The sequence below is a fragment of the Schistocerca americana genome, chromosome 2 (assembly GCF_021461395.2).
Source record: "Schistocerca americana isolate TAMUIC-IGC-003095 chromosome 2, iqSchAmer2.1, whole genome shotgun sequence".
Taxonomy (NCBI): Eukaryota; Metazoa; Arthropoda; class Insecta; order Orthoptera; family Acrididae; genus Schistocerca; species Schistocerca americana.
In genome coordinates this window covers 436,052,152-436,075,663 of record NC_060120.1, presented here as the reverse complement: position 1 = coordinate 436,075,663, position 23,512 = coordinate 436,052,152, and the positions used below count along the sequence as shown (strand labels likewise).

The 23,512-nt window shown below is 39.3% G+C and overlaps 1 protein-coding gene across 3 annotated transcripts in view; it reads left to right on the top strand.

Annotated features, from left to right (window-relative positions):
* The window catches only part of LOC124591520 (ribonuclease P protein subunit p40-like), a 221,638-nt gene that overhangs the window by 59,186 nt on the left and 138,940 nt on the right, over positions 1-23,512 (top strand). Inside the window, exon 2 of one of the 3 annotated variants that reach the window (XM_047131738.1) lies at positions 18,310-20,421. The exons of the other annotated variants lie outside the window; for them this stretch is intronic. Within the exon in view, the coding sequence (XP_046987694.1) occupies positions 18,344-19,909 (1,566 nt within the window). The 5' untranslated portion in view covers positions 18,310-18,343 and the 3' untranslated portion in view covers positions 19,910-20,421. Of the gene's footprint in view, positions 1-18,309; positions 20,422-23,512 lie in introns of those variants that run through there. 3 annotated transcript variants of the gene reach the window in all.

The window sequence follows — 23,512 nt, the reverse complement described above, 5'->3', positions numbered from 1 at the left end:
AGAACATGGCTATGACCATTTATTTACTCAATCCCAATTCTATCTAAATAAAACTAGCAATTACTTTGAAGTCCCCGAATGCATTGATTTTCTTTTATTAAAAGTGTCTGCTGGAAGGAAAATGATTTTTTCATCATCCAATGAGACACTTTTGATTTTTGTGATGGTTACAGGGAATAAACAAGGAAGTGTTCCTTTGTTAGTAAAATATATATTATTCAAAAGTTGTTATAAGATTTGTACTACCTGAATTGCTATAAAATAACTCATGTCAACAAATTGAAGTCCCGACTGATCTACATCTACATCTACATCCATACTCCGCAAGCTACCTGTCGGTGTGTGGCGGAGGGTACCTTGAGTACCTCTATTGGTTCTCCCTTCTATTCCAGTCTTGTATTGTTCGTGGAAAGAAGGATTGTCAGTATGCTTCTGTGTGGGCTCTAATCTCTCTGATTTTATCCTCATGGTCTCTTTGGGAGATATACATAGGAGGGAGCAATATACTGCTTGACTCTTCGGTGAAGGTACGTTCTCGAAACTTTAACAAAAGCCTGTATCGAGCTACTGAGCGTCTCTCCTGCAGAGTCTTCCACTGGAGTTCATCTATCATCTCCGTAACACTAATTACTAAATGATCCTGTAACGAAGAGCGCTGCTCTACGTTGGATCTTCTCTATCTCTTCTATCAACCCTGTAACCCTGATGGAAGTCATCTGCAGTGTAACATCATGTACTGCCTTGATTTACTTTCCTGTGCTAGTCATTTGTTTAACAATTACATCAGCAACAGTTTAGCTGTTGGTATGAACTGCTGTTGACTTGAACTGCAAGTTATTCAAAAAATTAATATTTGAGACATTTTTGACGTGGCATAAGTGCCTAATATCCATAGGTGTGCACGTTGGACTTTGTGCTACGTTCTTCTGTCATAGCTGCATTTGCTAGTTCACCAACTCGCACACTAGGCAGGAAGGATTGCACAAATTGCTGTTATAAGTAGCTCCTTGTGCAACAAAAATGAGTAATGTTAATTTTAAAAAAAGAAGCATTTGCAATTTGGCTTAGCAGCTAAAATTTTGACATTGCATTTCTTTCAGAGTCTTCTTCGTGTATGAAAAATTTCAGGATATGTCTTGACACATCAGATTGAATCATTCCCTTGTCAATCTCACAAAAGAAATCCCTCTTGCTGCATTATAATTATTGGAATTCTGAGTGTAATGTTTTTTGTTATTACTATTCTTCTTTCTTTCCACCGGGCGAGGTGATGCAGTGGTTAGCACACTGGGCTTGCATTTGGGAGGACAACAGTTCAAACTCACCTCCTCCCATCCTGACTTAGGTTTTCCGCGATTTCCCTAAATCGCTTCAGGCAAATGCCAGGATAATTCCTTTGAAAGGGCACGACCAATTTCCTTCCCTACACTTTCCTAATCCGAGCTTGTGCTCTGTCTCTAATGACCTTGTTGTCAACAGGACATTAAACACTAATCTCCTCCTCCTCCTCCTTTCTTTCCAGCTAATAAGATAAGCATCCTGACCTCAATTAAGAGGCACATTTTTTGTTATGTTGCAAATAAGTAGAAAGCTTGATCAGAAAATGTAATAACAGGCTAATAATAAACCTAGCCCTCTGTTTTTCTCGGTAAAACCAAACGGGCAACTATTGAGATGCATGCAACATCATGTGTCAAATGTAACTTAAAGTAAGTCTCATTAGAGATCTCCGACAGAGTTTAAATTTTGAGGAAATGAAAATTTGTTGTATTGTTAAGAGTTCATTTGCACATGATCACCTAAATTAAATAACACAGAGGTTTCTCACATGTAAAACATCCTGTAACATTGGCTGGAAATGCATTTTTGTGAAATTTATAATTATCATTTTAAAGATTCGTTACTATTAATAAAACTAAACTGAAAACATAGTGCAGCACTTCCAGAACCACTGAGGCTAGCTGCATCTTTGTACATGGAATAGTTTTCGAGTGTCAGCGAACTAAATGAAATGTAATATTACATGTGTGTTCTGTGTAGAATACGGGGAATCTACTTCACACCTCAAGATGTTCCTCCTGAAGTGTCAGTTCTCAGCCTATGATAGTTCCAAACCAGGGCAAAAACTTCATAGGGGGGACCCCCTACCCTTGAGCCTGTGAGATAGGATGTTGAAAATTTAAAAAAAAAATCGATTTTTTCAAAAATATGTTCATTTTGTAGTGCAGCTCTTTCTGAAGAGTTTGATATATAAAACATTTATGTTTGAGGAAATGTAAAACATGTTATTTGGTCTTCAGTATGCCAAAGTGCAGTGCCATGCCTCTTAACACAGCATTCCTCTATGGCATGTCACTGTATTTTGCTGTGTGGAATGCAAATGCATTTATTTTGTAATGAATGCCATCAAGTCTTTATTCAGGGTAGTGGAAATTAAAATGTCGTGTGGTGCTCTCCTACCTCAGTTGTCCAGTTTGACATCCTGCCCCCCCCCCCCCCCCCCCCCTCCACCCACTTAAAAAACTCACAATTAATACTGCCAGGGATTCGTTGTGACCAGGAGAACAGGAGAATAAGAACTCTTCAGAAAATTTGCGCTCTTTATTGTGTATTAACTAATAACTTTCTCTGTATTGTAACATAACATTAAATATAAGAAACATAAAAGCAGTAAAGACTAGAGACAAGCAAGACAGCAAACATTTTGTCAGTCCTTAGATCCCAGCATTTTTTTCTCTAAACTTGCTTCAGCTTTACAAAGTGTGCTTTGCTTTCTGCAAAAGAATCTATTACCTTGCATCATTGTTTGTCAGATGTGTTGCTACTTGAAAAATCAAAATGTCATTGTCTAATACTGAAAAAGCTGTTAATACGGATAGTACCCAAGAGTAGTGTGGTTTCTCCTTTTGATTATGTCTATTTTGTCACTGTCTGCTAGATAAAATGAAATAGGTGTTTCTAATATGTAGCAATTGTAACACACGCCAAATAAGCGAGACTGCTTCTTCACAAATGGTCATTTTTATCTACCTCATTTACGTAAATAACATGACATAATTCATAAAGTACCGATATCAAATGCCTATTAGGCCTACTACAAGCAGAAAGTTTTATGTTAGGAAGTAGTTCACATTTCAGTGATACACTCCAGTTTCTGAAGCATGTGATCAGAATGCAGTACTACAAAATTTTTATTTAAATTTGGAATCGTCATATTCTTCCATATAATTTGTGTGATGTCCCTGTTTCTTCTCCTTCCTCATTCTAACAATTGATCTTCTTATCACTAATTCTGTATCTATTTCTACCATAATCTCAACTTATTCTCTGGTTAACTTCGCTAACCCTGCCAGAATCACCGGTTCAATTAGCCTGCATTTATTCTCCGGTTAGGCATTATTACATATTTGTGCGATGTGTTTTCCATACTATTCCGAGAATAGAAGTTAGCGACTGCTAACCGGGCACTGTACAATTGACCCTTAGTAGTGTAGTGATCTGGCAAAAGTTTTCTGTCAAAATTTCATTTTCATACTCCGAGAAGATAATCTTTCTTACCCGGTATTTGTGTTAGTCATTTATTTCTACTCTGGCTGTCAGAATCCATGGATTTTGCTAATAATTATAACAATGCTTATCGTTCGCACACCCAGTTGAGCACATAAACAAACAGTGATTGGTATTCACACGTTCAGGTGTATTTGGCTCAGATTGTATAGCCGCATCCCATTTTGTCTGTGGGAAAGGTTTTTATTTCTAGATGCAACAGGGACTCCCCTGGCAGAGACGTCATGTACATTATGCACAAGCATTCAAAAATTAATTAATGATTCATTCAGATATCAACATAGAATTTGTTCAAAAATTTTCAAAAAACAACAGGAATACATTTCAAAATAATATGATCAATCGATAGACCAACATGCGCTGAATGCTAAACACTTTGTGAAACAAGGTTTTTTTTATTCAAGACGATGAATTTGGTGCCCCTGGATATTATAGTAGAGAGACTGAAGAATGACAAAGTGAGCAAAGCAAGGGGGAACAGAAGATAATGTGGCAATGCAACTGCGTGAATAATGCAGCACGAGCCATCACAAACACAGATAATATGAACACTGATGACAAGACTCAAATCAATAGGCAGTCACAGAACACAGGATATATTAAAGGAAAAAGATTACACTAGCAATTATCTATGAGAAACACTGTCAGGCCACACATATACAGTACTACGTTCTTTGTGGTGATGGGTAGAAATTTCACAAACTTGTACAAACAATTGAAAGTAGGTGGAAGTAGGAGAGCAGTTGTTCCACATGTATAGAATATTCAAAAAATATATTCATGAGAAAATGAATACAGAACATTATATGTAGGTGAAATGGATGACAGCATTTGAAACCATCTTCCATGTATTACGCAGCATATGGTGTTAGCACCGTCATGTTTATACTTTAGAAATTGGGAGGGGAGGTTGTAATAGCGTACAGTCCAGTATTCTTATCAAGTGAAGCACTGGCACAGGCCACAGTTATGCATGCCAGTTCCCTGCATAACATTAAGTGAAAGATAAATTCGCACTCCTAGAGTGATATCACTTTGCCAGCATTTATTCACAACATAATGTCTATGAACTGACATTTCATTGCGTTTTTAAAACTTCTTGTTTGTACCTAAGAAGTCGTTAGCTCTGATACATTTAAACAATAAATTTTATAGATGGAACTGTTTTTCTCACAAGTGGAGAATGTACGATGCGGATTGGAGAACAGACACAATGGTGATGTAGTTTAAGGTGCAAAGTACCTCACACCAAAGCCTTTCATCCTGGTGGGCGTATGAACACAAGGTAGCACCATAGGAAAGTGGTAGAGATGAATAACCTTACCATCTATTAAAATTGTGCTGATTTTTTGTAATGGTTGGATAACCTAGTGTGAATGGCTTTGAACTGGCACAGTTGGGGGTCATGAGTTCGGTACAGGTCATATGACAATTTCATTTTTGTCATTATTGAAGTGTGTTGTTGTATGCAACACAAAAGAAGGGAGGATACTGCTGAATTTGGATTAGAGACTAATTTATGGCTTCAAAGTCAATACCTGTAAAAGTAATATTTTAGAATGTTGTTGATAATAGCTGCCCCTTAAATATATAGGATTTAAATGCCAGTATGGCAAGACGATCTTCATACAATATTCATTGTGGAAGAACAGTTTATGTTTCCATTGTGTCTATCATGAATGTAGCTCTAGAAATTACAAATCGTAACGTAATAAATGAATTTGTATGCTCTTAGTTCATATTTAATATGGAATCTGTTGTATTTTCCCTCTTAGTCATCTGTTGTGTAACAATTGTAAGGAAGGCCATTATCGAAAGTGAAAATAAAGCAAGAATAACAAAATTCACTAATGATTGGTACCCAACCTTTTGTATCTGCACAGGCATGGTAATGCTGTGGTACCACCACTATCAGCACAGAATATTACTGTACAGGGTGGTCAGACAGAATCTGAAAGGCTTGTAAGGGTGTCTCAGAGTACATCATCCTGAGAAATAATTGGTAAGAAAAAAAATGATTTGTTGCACCATTTCCAAGTTACTTAGTATTGAGGTCAGCCATTGAGGGCGTTGCTCATGAAAATTCAAGCAGTCTGCCAGATACAGTTAGTGTCGGTTGTCCTAATGGTGCAGGGACTGTTCAGCCTCTGGCTTGGGTGTGATCCTTACTACCATCCCACAACCAATTTTTGTATCGCCCTCTTGTTCGCTTTTAGAAAACCAAACAAAGATGATGTTTGGCAACTCCGTCTTTGCCCTGCTCTTGGATTTGCATGTGCAGGAGACTGTTTGGTTAAGTTCAATGTTAATTAACTTGGAAGTGGTGCAACATACACATTTTTTCCTGAACAACTTTTTCTCAGTACAACCTACACTGTAACACTCTTACAAGATTTTCAGACCGTTCCTGACCACACTGTACTACCGTATTTACTCGAATCTAAGCCGCACTTGAATCTAAGCCGCACCTGAAAAATGAGACTCGAAATCAAGGAAAAAATATTTTCCCGAATCTAAGCCGCACCTGAAATTTGAGACTCGAAATTCAAGGGGAGAGAAAAATTATAGGCCGCATCTCCAAATCGAAACAAAGTTTGTCCATTGTAATATGAGACACAATTTAGGTCGAATGAATGACGATACAGCTACAGTAGTTTGGTTCGAGTCGTAAGTTAGCAGTGAAGCTTTACCAGGTAGCGATTGCTATGCGTCAGGCGTTTCGTCTGTATTTATACGGGTACCCTTCCTTTTCCATGTGCTTCGTTTGGTTTGAATTGATAGCTTATTTTTCTTTGATCTGATAAGCGCAGTTTTCTTTGTTAAAGGTGTTTACATCACTCTAAGCTGAAAATGTGTTACTGTACTGTGTCATGCATTGTTTGTCGCATTCTGATAGTGTGTGTTTACGGCCTGTCGCCGCTCGCGGCATGGCTTGCTTTTGTGCGCGCTACCGCCGCTTTTTTAAAAAGAGGAATCGTCTCATTAGCGAAACAATGGCAAGAAACTGCTATTTGTTGTTACTTACACTGCTGCTCTCTTTGATAATGATCAACAAGAACCAAATAATAGACTGCGTATGATAGAAGATGTTCTGAACGAGAGTTTAGCGAAAATTTTTCTCCGTTTGAAAATCTTTGCAGGCGCCTCTTTAGTACATTACATTCTACACAGAAATTAGAGTCATCTTAGATTTAAAAATCTAGTCAATTGCCGTGCTTCATTTCTGACTGTATCACTATTAAGCATAAGAATAATATGAATATAAACATGACATGATATTTATATTCTTCCGCGTTTGCTGTTGTCTCACTCTAGTTTCGTAGTTTATTAGGCAGACCGGATTTAAATGAGATAGCGGCAAACATGAAACAATACATGGCAAAATGTTTATATGTGTATTATTCTTATGGTCACGAGAATACTGCATGTGATTTACAATTTATAAAAGTTCCTATTATAGCAACCATCTCTTCTCACAGATAGGAAAAAAATTCAGAATGTAGAGTTGGCCATATTGACAAACATCCCAAACAGTCTTGCCAGTCGGATTTTCTTGGAACATTGAAAATAGCTCGTCTTCCACCTTTGTTTTTTAAATTTATTTACTGACGCAGAGGTTTTGGCGCCAGTATTTATCTTTGTGCCTACAAAGCATGCCTGCGTAGCGCTACATTTATTCGACGGGAGAAGTAAGTTGTGGCGGCACCCACCAACTTTTTTCAGAATTTCCGCTGGCTTTGCACTCGAGTCTAAGCTGCAGGTGGTTTTTTGGATTGCAAAAACCGGAAAAAAAGTGCGGCTTAGATTCGAGTAAATACGGTAGCTGATAGAGCCTCGATTACAAGCCAAGAGAGCTGAACCTAGGAAGAGAGAATGGAACTCAACATTAGAGTCGATGTACTGGGGCAGTGTATCCAAACACCAGGTAGATGAGTACAGAGCAAACACAATGTGACCAGCATGAGTGACTGAGTAACTGTGTATGTGGATAAGAGAGTACAGCATGAGGCAGGATAGCTGATGTATGTGTAAGAACTGCTGGGCCGTGTATATTGTCACCAGCAACTGGGTCAGTGGCTCTGCCCATGCAATCCCTTGCAGACTCCATCTGTGGCAGGTTCTGCACAAGTCCACTGCAATACCCAGATTAGTTCATTTGCATTATCTGCTGTCCTGGATACAAAAATCCCATACTGAATAGGCCACATAGAGCCAAAAAATGGCCAGGTCTGTGCCGTGACCTCCAGCATGAAACAGGAGTGTGTGTGAGATTTTCTGGCAGCAGATCGACCATTGTAGGGAACAATGCTGACACACTGGCTCCACTGTAGAGCAGGCTGGGGTAACAGTTGGTCTACATGAATTGCCATGGGTGAGGCCTCATCCACTGGTGAGTGGGGGAAGGATGGCAGCAGATCAAATTCCATGGGAGTCATGGGAGGTATCCCTGTCCACATCCGGTTTTGCAGTCAAAGTAGGTTTGTAGATATCATAGTGGGGATGGCAGTGAATGAGCGCACTGCAGCAACAGGGAATCTTGCATCAGAAGAATGCCATGACTGAACCCATCACCTGGCATGCTCATGGACAGCAGCAGTGAGGGTCCAATAGGTCGCGGATGCAACTGATTGCATTGCTGCTCCTGATAGACATCCACTACCAGCAAATGCTGACCTGTGCAACCTATCATGACACCCAGTGCCGATCGAAGACTGGCCCCAAATGACAGGCCAGCAAGAAAATTGCAGTGGGCTTTGATGGTCTGGGGCATATGACTCAGGGTGCAGCAAATCCAAAAGACGCCATAGCTGGTGCCCATGCGAAAATTCCACTGAACTGTACCCATTAACAATGTCATGCAAGTTGATGCATGAAAAATACTGGCCCCATGACAATTTCGCCAACAATTCCTCTGGTGGGAAAATTGCATACGAGTCCGTGACACATTCCCTGAGGTCAGTCTTTTTAACATCACTGCAGAGGCACACGACAACATCTGACTTCTGAGTCACTGCCAGAGGGGTGACCCTTTGGCTTCGTGAAGTAGGAGAAACTATGCCGATGGCCTACCAGTGCTGCAACTTGACCCTGACCTAGTCATGCATGATGAAGGGAATGGGGTAGGGCCATAAAATTTAAGTATTGCGTACAATTTGAGAGATGTGTGCTTCAGAATTTTTGACTTGACCCAGGGTATTCTCAAACAGATGGTTGTACAGCCATAGAAAAGAGAGTCCAAGTGTTACAAGAGAACTGTTGAGACATTGACTGTACGTTGTCAACAGTCTAGAAACTAAAAACAGAAATGGCATCTAACCCAAAAATACTTTGTGCTACTGGTGAATTAACCACTAACAATGTAACTTGCCATTCTGAATGCTGATAAGAGGTTGAGAATTGCCCCCTCAAAGGGATATGCTTGTTTACTATGAGACACAATGATGTAGTGGCCATTGTGTCACAGGGCAGCCTAAGAGACTGTACATATTTAAGTTAATTAGATTGTCCATCGTTCTTTTGCCTACCTCGAACTCAATTGGCCACCCATCCACTACCAATGTAAGCAGAATACACTGATGTGCTGCTTGTGGGGCATCAGAAACAGCCTCCAATTCAAAGGAAAACGCTGAGGCCTCCGATGACCATCCCGAGGCTCACTGTCACAAACCATTGTCAAATGGCCAACATTATGACATACCCCACACATGACATCTACATGTGGGCAGCTACATGTGGGCAGTTCCATTGAATGTGCACCAACTGACAGTTTGGGCATGTCTGCTGACTTTCCCATTGAGGAAAATCAAGTACAGTGGGAGAGTGATGCTGAGAACCCAAAAAATGCTGTGAACAGGGATTACTGTGCTGTGACAGGGTGTATATGCCACAGTACAACCGGACGATCCGGGAGAAACCGGGGAATTTTTTCATCCAGGAGAAAACCAGGAAAAACATGGGAATCTTTTAGAACTCCGGGAATTTTTCAGAGTATTAGTTTTCCATGAAATTTTTGTAATTTTGATTGCTAACAACTGATAGTCTAACGAAGAATATTACTCTACCTCACTACTGCAGAATTATATTGCAGCAATAAAACATAAACGGGGGAAAAAAATTAAATAAAACCGAAGTTACAAAGGAAATACACCATTTACAACAAAACAAACTGCACATGCAAACATGTGCCAACAACAAAACATGTTAAAGGCATTCAGATGAAAGACTATGCAATACTTCATAACAGCAAACTGCTTGCAATGAGCATGACTTCACAGTTGTTTGTGTTTGCTTCGTTAGAGAATATGCCAGTTGTGTAGAACAGTACGTTCTCCTGCTTCTGGCTACTTGGAAGTGTGGCTGTAGCAAGCAGCCAGATGCAACACAGAAATTTTTTTTGGGACACATTTAGTTATTTTGTTGTTTCCTCTTCGTTTACAGATCTCGTGTCAAATGAAAACAAAACGGATTTCTGTGGCTGAGAGCCATCAATTCATAGATTTTGCAGATTCATAGATAAAATAGATCACATAATTATGCAAGGCTAAAATACGTTATTCGTTTCAGGTTTTTGGTTTTATTTTAATTCCAGGTTTTTAACAGTCAAGCATTAATCACCTTGCAGAACGGTGAAGTTATATTTGTTGGGTTGCTAAAGAAATTTGGTTGTTATTAATCTTTTCCACTGAGGCAGTCAATTTATTTGAAACGAAGTGTTTCATTCCATACTATTGGCTAGTTTCAACTGTTTGCTGGATTTCAAGTACACTTTTTTATCTTCTAGCACGTATGGCACTGTCGATAAAATGAAATGAGCGTATGGCATCGTTGGCCGGGAGACCCCTATTCGGAGAAGTTCGGCGGCCAGGTACAAGTCTTTATTTCATTCGACACCACGATAATAAAGAACCAAACTCGAGATAATGCAGTAATGATAATCCAAGAAAATTTACATCCCGAAAACCTTACTGAAAAGCTTAATTTCGGGTTGGGGCCTTCTTCATTGTGAATCTGGACATACAAATGTACACTTTAAACGGAATTGGGTATTTTAGAATGGTTTCCGAAATTCTGATGCTCTTGCATTATAACACTCGTAAAAAAATAAGACCAATTTATACGTGAAACCTTAGCTTTTCTGATGGTTAATTGATCTTCGAGACCAGTATTATATGTGAAAGCGTAGCTTCCCTTGCAGCCACAATTGTATATTAATTTAAACCATTAACTTTCCCTACTCATGTGTTCGCGCTATTTAACAGTGCTGTTGCTGTTGACTGACTACATCACGTGTTCTATGCTCTGAATATATGCTTTCAATGGCTGGCGAGATCACGTGGCATGATTGACTTACAAAAGCGCATTGCAAACTCGATTTCAATGCTTCGGAAACTAACTTGCCGAGTTTGGTGGAATTTAAATTTATACCTTTGTAATATGAAAATATGCAGCGTCCTTGTGGCTGCATATAACTCTCCCCCCCCCCCTTCCCCCCCACTCCCTCACTCGTGGTGATTTACTAATGTACTGGGAATTTCAAGCCAGTGCATGAAACCTTAACCCTTCAAAGGATTGATAAGTTTTTCAGATCCAAGGGAAAGTATACTGTCATTTAACATGGGAAAAGTGTGTTTTGGTCTGGGAGAAAGTGTATTTTTAACCAGGAAATCTGGGGAAAAATCAAGAATTTTTTTCCTTGTCCGCATATACACCCTATACACCCGGTGTGACTTGTCTCAAACCTGTCTATACCATTGTGGGCCAAAAAAGGCAGCACCATGATGTCACTGCACTCAAATCATCAATGGCATCAACATATGGTGGCTCAGCAGAAGGCAGGGCCGCCTGCCTCACCCCATAGGGCACTGAGGGATGTTTGTCATGCACATCTTACTTTGCCAGTTGCCAGTTGTTAGACAGAGTGTCCTTTGCCACTACTGTATGTGTTCATGTGATTCCACAATCTTGGTGATTTAGGCTAAAGATGGGTCAAATAGTGCCAGTGTTCTAATTTGGATTATTAGGTCAGGACAATCACATCCCTAATTAGCAAGTCCAAGTATGAGGTGGGACATTAGGAATACTCAAACTTATAGTTCTATGAGATCCCTGCAGATCAGTTATCCATGCTATTTGTAACTCTGGGACACTTGTGGTGCTAGTTAAATGATAACTGTACTGCCACCATGGTTAAACTGTAACTGTGCTGCCACCTCATGGGTTTGATGATCAAAGTACTACATGAGCAACTGACATACATCCTCAAAGTTAAGTTCCTCAGGTTTGATAGAGGGCTTCAAATTTTGCTTGATTGTGTACAGTCTCAAACTGCTGGGCATTAACAAGGCAGCCCTAGGAGATGGATTGATGATATAGTTTACCTGTCAGTGCAGCAAGAACAACCTTAGGTAATGCTCCCAATTTCTATAGACTGATCAAAATTGGCAAATGGTGTCAAGGGCAGTGAAGGAGGAGGCTTCTCAGCAGGTGCCTGGCTTGCCAGCAGGGCAGCCTGCATATAGATCAGTTCCACATTCTGTTCAATCTCTACTCATACTGCAGTTTTTATTGCTGCTCCTGGAGGAGCAGCTACTCCCACCAGCGTTGCAAACATGCTGGGTCCATGATGGCTACAATCTCACACTGGAAAAGAAAAGTGTTAAAAGTGTAAGAAAGTGCCATGTCACGACTGTAGTATCTGCACAGGCATGTCAACGACACGGTACCGTCACTGACGGCACAGAATGATACTATACTTTCTGATGGTTGCCCACCTAAAAGCTTGGGGAGCTGAACCCAGGAAGAAGCAGAGCATCTACATACACTGATCAACCAGAACATTATGACCATCTACCTAATAGCTGGTCTGCCCACCTTATGCAGGTAAAAACAGTGGCAAAGTGTCATGGTGTGGAAGCAATAAGGCCTTGGTACATTGCTGGGGGGGGAGTTGGCACATGGGTGTGCACCCCCGCCCCCCTCTCTCTCCCCCCTACACACAATGTCACCCAATTCCCTTACATTCTGGAGAGGGAGGTGGGTGAGGACGATGAGCTCTGACATGATTTTCAATCGCATCCCAGATGTGTTTTATCGGGTTCAGATCTGGGAAGTTGGGGTGGAGGGGGGGGGGGGGGGGGTGTCAGCACATCAATTGGAACTCACCACTGTGTTCCTTGAACCACTCCTTCACACTCCTGTTCTTGTGACATGATGCTTTATCTTTTTGAAAGAGTGGGAAAAATGATTGTCATGAAGGGGAGTACATGTTCTGCAACCAGTGTACAATACTCATTGGCCATCATGTTGCCTTGCACAAGCTCCATCAGACCCATGGATGCCCAAGTGAATGTTCCCCAGAGCCCGATGGAGCTGCTGCCAGCTTGTCTCTGTTCCACAGTATAGGTGCCCTGTTCCCTTTAAGATGATGCATTTGTGCCCTTCCATCAGTGTGATGAAGGAGGTCTCAGGAATAATCACACCAAGCAATGTGCTCTATCTCTGCACCAAGGTCCAGTGCTGATGGTCATATGTCCATTTCAGTCATAGTTGTCTATGTTGTGGTGTTAACATTGGCGCATGCATGGGTTGTTGGCGGCAAAGGTCCATTGTTAGGAGTGTTCGGCATACTGTGTGTTAAGACACACTTTTAATATGCCCAGCATTAAAGTCTGATGTTAGTTCCACCACAGTTTGCCATCTGTCCTGATTTACCAGTCTGCACAGCCTACGACGTCTGACATCTGTAATGAGGTATGGCCGCCAAACCCTGCAACATCTGGACGTGGTTTCATCTTGGTTTCGCTATGTGTTGAAAACACTCACTACAACACTCATTGAACACTTGACAAGTCATACCATTTGCGAAACCCTTGTTCCGAGCCTCTGGGCCATCACATCTGAACCTGTCATATGCAGATAGATTGCACACCTTCCCCATTCTACCCACAGACAGCACACTCACTGATACATGCATGGTGAAATATGTTTGACTAGCAGTCATTGCTCACCAGATGATGATGCTGTCACCTGGACGGGTTTATAAGAAAATAGATTGGTGTTCATAATGTTGTGGCTGATCAGTGTACATACTCCACAGGCCACCATATGGTGCGTAGCAGAGGGCACTATGTATCACTGCTAGTCATTTCCTTTCCAGTTCCACCCACAAATAGATCAAGAGAAAAACTGTATATAAGCCTCCACACAAGGCCTAATTTTTCTTATGTTTGTGATCCTTATGTGAAATGTACAGTACTGATAGTAGAATCATTCTGCATTCAGTCCCATTCTCTAAATTTCCTTAAGAGTGCCTTGCAAAAAGATCATAGTCTTCACTCCAGCTATTCCCATTTGAGTTCATGAAGCAGCTCCATAATACTTGCCTGCTGATCGAACCAACTATAACAAATCTAGCAGCACGCCTGTGAATCACATCAATGGTTTCCTTTAATCCAACCTGGTGGGGGTCTCAAACATTCGAACAATACTCAAGAATGGGTTGGACTAGTGTTCTTTATGCCATATCCTTTACACATGAGCTAGAATTTTCTAAAATTCTCCCAATGAAATGAGGCAACCACTTGTCTTCCCTACTACTACCTATGTGCTCATTCCATTCCATACCGCTTTGCAAGATTACACCTAGATATTGATTGATGTGGCTGTGTCATGCAGTACATTACAAATACGGTAATATTGTATTCAAACTACAGTAATACTGTATTCAAACATCACATGATTGTTTTTCCTACTCATTCCCATTAACTACATTTAGAACAAGCTGCCGTTCATAACACCTACTAGAAAGTTTGTCTATGTCATCCTGCATCCTCCTACAGTCACTCAACGATGACACCGTCCTGTACATCACAGCACCATCAGCAAACAGCCCTAAACTGTTGCTCGCCCTGTCCATCATATCATTTATGTATATAGAGAAGAAGAGTGGTCCTACAACACTTCTCTGGGGCACTCCTAACGGTACCTTTGTTTCTGATGGACGCTCAGTATCGAGGGCAATGTACTGGTTTCTATTACTTAAGAAGTCTTTGAGCCACTCACATTTATGAGGACCTATTCCATATGCTCGTATCTTTGGTAACAGTCTGCAGCGGGGCCTCGTGTCACACATTTTCCAGAATTCTAAAACGTGGAATCTACCTGTTGCCCTTCATCCGTTGTTCTCAGGATATCATATGAGAGAAGGGCAGTCTTGAGTTTCCATGAGTGACGCTTTCTAAGTCTGTGCTGATTCGTGGACAGAAGCTTTTCTGTCTCAAGGAAATTTATTACATTCAAACTCAGAATATTTTCAAGAATTCTGCAGCAGACCAATGTTAAGGATAATGGTATATAATTATGTGGGACTGCTCTGTTATGTTCCTTACATAAGGAATACCATGCATTTTTATTCCAGTTGTTTGGAACTTTGCCCGTGGTGAGAGAGAATTTGTGATAAATGCAGGCTGAGTAAGGGACAGACTCTCTGTAAAACCAAATAGGGATTCCACCCGGACCTTGCAACTTATTTGTTTTCAACTCTTTCAATTGCTTCTCGACAGCAGGGATGCCTGTTTCTATGGCCTCCATGTGGGAGTCTGTGCGACAGTCAAATGATGGTATATTTGATCACCATCCTGCATGAATGTTTTCTTAAGTGTGAATTTCAAACTTTAGTTTTCCTTTTGGTGTGATAGATTGCCAACTCAGGCTGGTTGATGAGTGATGGGATAGAAACCTTTGACCCACTTTGTGATTTTATGTATGCACTGAAGTTGCTTGAGTTCTTGGCAAGAACTTTCACAAAGGTATGACAGTGGAAGTTGTTGTGAGCCTTGTGTAAATTTCTGCTAAATTTTGCATGTCAACATTTGGACATTCTTTTTTGAATCAAAAGTGCAACAGTCTGAATCCTCAGCATTTTCTGAATTTTGTTATTAAACCACAGAGGTTATTATCCCTTATTACACATAAGTCTTCAGAGCGTGATTTACAATCAGTTTCAACCTTGTTCATAATTCCTCTATATCCATCATGTTGGAACTCACTGATGTCCATTCGTTGTCTAAATGGGATGCCAAAAACTGCGTATCAGCTTGTTTTAGCAGAAATACTGCTGCAGTCTTTTGATTGTTGTGTTAACTTGAGTAACCATTGTCACTATAATGATGTCTTGTTCACTATTCCCTGTCTAATCACTGACACTATTGATAAGGTCAGGCCTGTTTGTAGCTACTAGGTCTAAAATATTTCAGTGTGTGTGGGTTGTCTAAGTAGTTGTTCAAGGAAACTTTAGCAAAATGTGTTCAAAGGTACTTCAGAAGACTGTCCATACCACATGCAATCAATCCACAGTGTCCCAGTCTATACTCGGCAGATTAAAGTCATCTCTGACTAATATTGCATGATCAGGTATTTCCATGCTACTGAACATAGACTTCCGTTGAATGATTCTACAACTGTTACAATGGACTTGGGTGGCTGGCAATGACATCCAGTAATTAACTTGAGTTGCTAATTGCATCAAGGTAACTTCACAGTCAGACTTGGTTCTGACCTTGATAGACACAATATTTTTCTCGATGCCGGTGAACACTCCCCATCCTATGATGTCTACTGCGTCATTCTGATATATGTTCTATGACTTGCTATTCTTTTCGCTTTCTATTTCGGGTTTCATAGAGCTCTCGGTTCCAAGAATAATTTGAGCAGAGGGTGAATCTGCGGAGCAGGAGGGTGTCTGAACGCTGCGTGGAGATGAGCCTAGAGCAAACACAACATGGCCATTGAGTGTGAGTAACTGAGCACAGCAAAAACAGAGTACAGTGTGAGGTAAAAGCAGATGATGTTCACATAAGAACTGCCCAGACAGGCCTATTGCCGCTGACAGGTAAATGCCTGGATTGGACGGTCTGCCTTGCAACACTTAGCACATGTCCTCTGTGGCAGTGTTGTGCACTATTCCACTATGATTCTCTTGCCAGTTCATCTGCATCCAACTCATTATCTGCTAGTGGGGCATGAAACAACTAGTGCCCATCAGCACAGTAGCCTGTCACCTTCACATTGTGAGGTAGTACTGTCTTAAAAACTTAGGCTATTTTAATGGCTGGTAAGTAAACGCAATTTGTCTCTTTTTCTGGGTATGGTATAGCCTTAATGAAGACCCACTGAGTTGAACGGATTCAGGTTGAAATAGCTATGAACTTAAACCACATTGGCATTCAATTCATTCTCTGATGCCCATCACTGATGCTGTGCCCTCACCTTGTCAGAGTTTGTTTGCAAGTATTGACGTCCATTTCCTTGCGACATAAGCCATGGGGTTTTCACAAAGTTGGTATTTCCTTTTATTGTTTGTAATATCACAGAAGTTGCTTCCTAATAACACATTTATCCGTATTGTCAGTGGCATATTTACTGTCTGCACTTTGCTGTTTTTCTTTGTGGTGAATACAAGAATTCCACTCATCTCCTCATGGTGCCCCTCCTACCATAATTACCCAGCATTAACATTTCTGTGTGTGCTGTCACTGCTTTCTTCTTATCATCACCAATAAATTTTTGTTAGCAGCAAGTCACTGTGGCTGCCTGCAAAAGGATATTCCATGATAATTTTTCATGTTTCCACTGTAAGGCAAACAACATGCACTACTTTGAACTGGAGCATGGTGTACCTAGTCACGTGACCAAGTTAATTCTTGCTAGAGAGAGAGAGAGAGTGAGTGCACATGTGTTCGCATTTGTCGGATATTTCAGTTGTTATTGGTAGAACAAATGGTGGTGTTGCTAGTTTCAATCTGGCGGGATAAGTTTCAGCAAAATATCATCTTGTTAGATGATCTTTACAGGTGGAACAGCTTTTTTGGTACCTACAGTTGCTTGTACAGTAATGATGTCTACAAGCCACCACAAAGTAGGTGTTAAATGTGCACTATCATCTGAACAGCTGCACATGTTAAAAAGACCGACAATTGGTGATGAAACATGAGATGTATAAAGACTCTAGCAATTACGTAATGGTCAATTGTCTATGGAAAGAATGTGTGCTAATATTGTGGCATTATGCAATAAGACTGGTCTGCTACTTGTTTTACATTTGGTCCTGTGTCAGTCAAATGTGCATTTGAATCCCTCATTTTCCATTTTTTGTCCCCTTCATGTCTCATTCACTCACCCTCTTCTTATGCACTCTCCCTCACACCATCCTGTAACACACACTTTTAATTTCAATTTCCCATTTATTCAGTCACTCCTTGTTAGCTGTGTCTTCAGCATCTGTCAACCCATTTATTCTTCTCAAGTGATGTAGCAGCAAAAAATTTATCCAAGATTTCTTCCATTGCTGCTTCAAACATCAGTGAGACCAGTTAAACCACTTGTCATAAATTGTATTTAAACAAAGCGGTCTATTAGATCATGACATTATGTTCTGATCCGCATATGTGAACCAGTTAATTGCTTTCTTTGAACTTTGAAATTAGAACCTGAGGCTGTACATACGTGTTTATAAGTTTTGAACCGGTTAATATTCCAGCCACAAATATTAAATTTGTTTATAACTTTAAATAGCATTACTGCATCAACTTAAAGAAGTGCTGATAAGGTAATGTATTTAATAAGCTTCCTGAATAGGATTTTTTGTTTATGTTTTAAATAATTGTACTCTTTTATGAAAAATATTATGATGCACTAATTTATAGACATTGTTTAAAATTCTAAATATAATTATTTTCTTTGCAGTTCTGTGCTTGACAAGTGCATTCTGTTAGTAACAATGCCTAAGAAAAAACAGCCCTTATCTTTAGAAAGATTGAGTCTTGCAGCTGTTGGTCAGTTTGTGGCACACATAGGCCGCATCATGATATCTCCAGGATCACCTATTTCACATGAAATGCCAACTCAACGTCCTGAGTATTTGCAGAACACCTTCCAATGGCTGAATGAACTATTATACTCAAGTGTTCCTAGATCTCTGTTTGATAAAATGGCTACTCATATTTTAACATCAGTCAGTGAATTAATAAAAGAAACAAAAGATTCTTATAGCCAGGATCAACCTATGTGGCTCTTTCTCAATAAAATGAATATAGTTGTTAAGTTAACAGAAGTTGCAGTCAACTATCATCTACGTGAAATGAATATCTCAGTGTGGCCAAAAATTATGCGACATGTTTTGTATCAAACATTAGAGAAGATGACTGGCCTTGAAACTTTGAATCTTGGATCTGGTTCTGGTGGCTGGAAAACTTCTGACTTTGAAAAGACAGTTATACAGGGCATCACAGCAATGAAAAATTTAGTATCGCTTTGTCTTTGTTTTGACTGTACTGATCATATTATATCAATTGTAGCAAACAACTGTAGTAGGTTACGCATCTTAGATGTTACTTCATCACGCTCTGTAACTGATCGCAGTATACCATCTTTATTGAATTGCCAGGATTTGAGGCAGTTACTGTTATATCGAACTTCTGTATCTATTGAAGGCTATGCTGAATTGTTAGTGGGTTTAAAAAACTTAAGAGATCTTGGGCGCTGTGATGAATTTGGCACCATTCTTGAACATTTACGGTTTTCTGGCACATATTCTCATCCACTGGGATTACATATTTTCCAGAGCCGAGATGTGACAACCTATCATTTAAATTTACTTATAGAGATGTGTCCTTGTGTCAGACATGTTTCCATTTACCATGATGAAAGAATTAGTGACCTTACAGTACTTGCAGCTCTAAATGATTTAAGAGAACTGAAACTTATGTCTTGTGATTTTTATACTGACCATGTCAAGCTTTTGTTGGAAGTCAAAGGACAAAATCTGACATGGTTGCACCTTGAACATGTGGAAGAAATCGATCTAAATGCACTTATATACATTAGCCAGTTTTGCCCAAACTTAAAAAAATTAGTTTTTTATAACTGTGATTTTCTAGAGCATACATCTGTATCAATGAAGACACTTTCAGTTAAACCTTTCCAGTATTTGGAATACATAATGTGTGTTGTAGACTGTGCACTTGTACATCTTGAATTTTTATTATCTAGTTGTTTTAACATTAAGTATATACAGTTAGGTTCCTCTACTGGTATTGGTGATGACACAATGGCTAAAGTTCTGTCAGTCAACCCAATGCAAAAACTTGAAGAATTAAAAATTTTGTATAGTGATAATTTGAGTATGCATACTGTAAATTTGTTAATGAACCACTGTGATAATCTCAGGGTTTTGTCTGAACTAGAAAGTTGGCAAGGAATCTCTCCAGCTGAGCTTCAGCAGTTTCGGGAACACCTGAAAAATAGTAACACTGATTTGGATGTGAGACCAACTCTGTCATACTAGTGCATTGTGGTCGATTCCTAATTGTGTATAACATTGTGTTGTTAGAAGTGAAGCAACGCAGGTCGAATGTAATTATTTGCTGCTGCATTACTCTGTGATGTTGGCATCAAATTGTAATAATGTTTGTGATAGCAATGGTACCTGAGGTACAAAAAAACCAGCAGATGTTGGTAAACGTGTGAATATATTTTGTGGCAGTGTTGTAAGAAATGCTTATTTTTATAAGTCTTTCATGAGGCTATTAAGAAAGTTTGAGTATTGCATTGTACATATTTGATGTATTTAGTGGTACTTGCTATGTCAGAAGACTGTTTAATAATGTAACACAGAAAAAAAATGTTGCAAGGTGCTGTGGACTCAGCAGAATTAATTACATGGATAGTTGAACAATATTGATGGGTTAATCATAGTTGTTGTTAAGGAAACAAATATTTTGAAAGTTACTTATAACTGTTAATATCCTTAACATGGTATTTCTTGATGGTTTATTGCAGAAAGTAACTTTGTGCATGCTTTTGTGACATGGCTGCTTTTTCATTTTCGATCTATACATTTTCATATAATTTTATCGTGTGGTGCTTTTCTTGTTTGTGTTGTTAGTGACAGACAGACTGTAATATTGATATAGTTTCTGAAGACCCCCCCCCCCCCTCCCCTCTCCCTGCCCCCCTCCTCCTCTCTCTCTCTCTCTCTCTCTCTCTCTCTCTCTCTCTCTCTCTCTCTCTCTGTGTTGTCATTGTTGTTGGTTTGCAATACTTTTGTTTTGTGTTCTCCCATGTTACTGATCATTATGTTCCGTACATTTGTTTAATCTGATAATGCCTTTTCCAGTAGTTTGTGAGGACTGTGTTTCTGTCTCCAGAGTTCCTTTTTGAGCATTTGTAGGTATCAGGTTACAATGCTAGATCTAGTGAGAATTGTAGAATTAAATATTACTGCAGTTCTGCAGCGGGAGGTGCAACAACAACTACTACTGTATTAATAATAATAACAAAAAACAAAATCATATAAAGAAGGAAGGAAATTCATTGGTTTTGTAAAACAAATGTGATCATTGTAAATTTGTAGCTATGTTTTATATTTTTGAGATGTTATTTCCAAGGAGGAATGGGTGTTGTGTATATTGACAACAGTATTGTTTATTCAAATTTGACATACCACACAAACGTAATTTTGCTGTTGACTTCTTTTAGTTGCTTTATAGGCAGCTTTCTCTCTCTCTCATGTCAATTGTTTAGTTGAAATTTTCCATTGATTATTTACTGCTGTTCAGGCAGTTAACATTATTTAAGCAATCTCAAAAGAGATTTACAGTATCAGTTATATACACACAGCCATCTCAATAGTTGGCTATAATTTCTTATGTAGTGCTGTGTTGTCTTTCATTTGTTAAAAAATTCAATCTTGTGAATCTAACTGATGGGTTCATCATCACTGCTGGAAAAGTCCATTAGCTATAATTATGTTTATTTTGTTTATAGTCAATGCCACATCAGCACACATTACAAAATCAAGCAGGTAAATATATTAAAAAACCATTTGTTTTACAATCTAGCACTTAGAAGATAGCCTTATACATGTGTTAGCGACTATTTTTCACAGTCTACATTTACTGTCAAACAAACATTAATGGATTTATTTTACAATTGACAAATGTCAAAATTAACTGTGTATCTTAATGCTGCAATAGCTGTGCAAGAAGTGATAGTTTATTGGGGAAAACTATAAATTATGACACAGGAGCTGAAAACCTACATACCAAATCAGAAGCCTTGGATAAACAGTGGATGTATTGGTTTTACTGCTCCCACATAAGAGATCACAGTTGACAAAATGAGGTTTATTAACTGTTAAAAAGTACTGGAACCCAAGAAATATTACCGAAAATTTTGAAAAATGCCTTTTAAGTGCCAACCCAATGTAAATTTTATTTTGACTTTTTGAAGCTGTCTTGAAAGGGTTAACATTCAGATTGATGTTGGACTCATGGGGAATGATATAAGTAGAATCAAGATGAGGATCAAAAGGCTTAAAGGATACCGAATAAACCCTTTCAAAGACTTAAAGTATGAACATGAGCTCACTTCTCTTGTACTCATGATTATTTCTGGTTTCATTTAGGTACTACTTCTTTACATTGATTTGTATGATTTACATGGATATTTTGTTCCTGTATGTGCCACAAAGTAGCCATTTTCATTCCCAACAAATAAGATAGACATTTTTCAGTTATGTGTGAAGTGGTTTTGACTTAGTGTTCTTTTCAAGCAGTTTCATTTGCAAAATGATCTTGCCCCCTTCCTTTCCTATCACAGTCCCTTCTCTCCTACCCACTCATACAGTATGTAGATTCTGAGACTCTCTCTCTCTCTCTCTCTCTCTCTCTCTCTCTCTCTCTCTCTCTCTCTCTCTCTCCCCCCTCTCCCTCCCCCACCCCCTGCTTGGCAGTAATTGCATAGCGCAGGGAGGAAGAAAAAAAGAATACTTCCTCAACAGCAAAATTTGTTTTCTTATGTCTTATTGCAATCAGATCACCAGATAGGAAGCTGTTTATGCACTGTTGGCTTGTTAAAAAATATCTGCCCACTTTACATGTGTGTATTCTCTCTCTCTCTCTCTCTCTCTCTCTCTCTCTCTCTCTCTTTCTCTCCCCCCCCCTCTTTCTCCCCCCCTCTTTCTCCCCCCCCCCTCTTTCTCCTCCCCCCCCCCTCTTTTTCCCCCCCCCCCCCCTTTCTCTTTACCATAGTAAAAAGGAGGAGCTGACAGTTATGGTTCCCACTGTATGTCATTTTAGTCTCATGTGGTTAGTCTTGGTGTGATTTATTGGCAAGAACATTACATTCACCTCAATTTTATAATGTTTGTTTGGTGGAATAATATAAAAAATATTATTAGTTTCTTTTGCTTTGGAATTATTTTTCTGTTATACTCTATAGTGCAAAGTACTCTAGATGAAGAAAAAAACAAATCACTATACAGTCTTGTAGCACGGGTCATATTTTGGACTGTCAACTTCATTTCACTGTCAGACATTAAATTAAGAATATTCAGTAAGCAAAAATGGGTGTGCAGAAACTTGATTGTTTCTGTGTTACACTAGTGTCCAACATTTTTTGTTTGTGGTTGCATTACTGCTACAGCTATATTCTGGTTGCAGGTACTCCAGAATTTATGAAATATAAATTTAGCACCCACTAATTTCTATTCAGCTAGTTAAAACTGCACAGTACTGCTCTCAGTATACATTTTAATTTTTAAAAAAATATTTCGTTTTAAAATTCAGGCTTGATCGCACCACGTATGCTGCAATAACATAGGTGACCAGTTTCGGTCATATCACATGACAATCATCAGACCTGTAATTTAATTTAGAAAGTAATAGAAACCTTACTAGATTAACAATAAAATATGACAAAATGCTTATAAGGATAAAATACAATAAGACTTGTTATACCCATGGCATCCTTCAAAGATGGTAGGTGAAGCACTCTTCTCAGCTGCTGTGATGTCAACTGGTAGAACGCAACTTTGCCCATGTGTGCACTTGACACTTGTGTATTGCTCACATGTCCTCCTCTCCCTTTTCTCTATGCGTAACCTTCT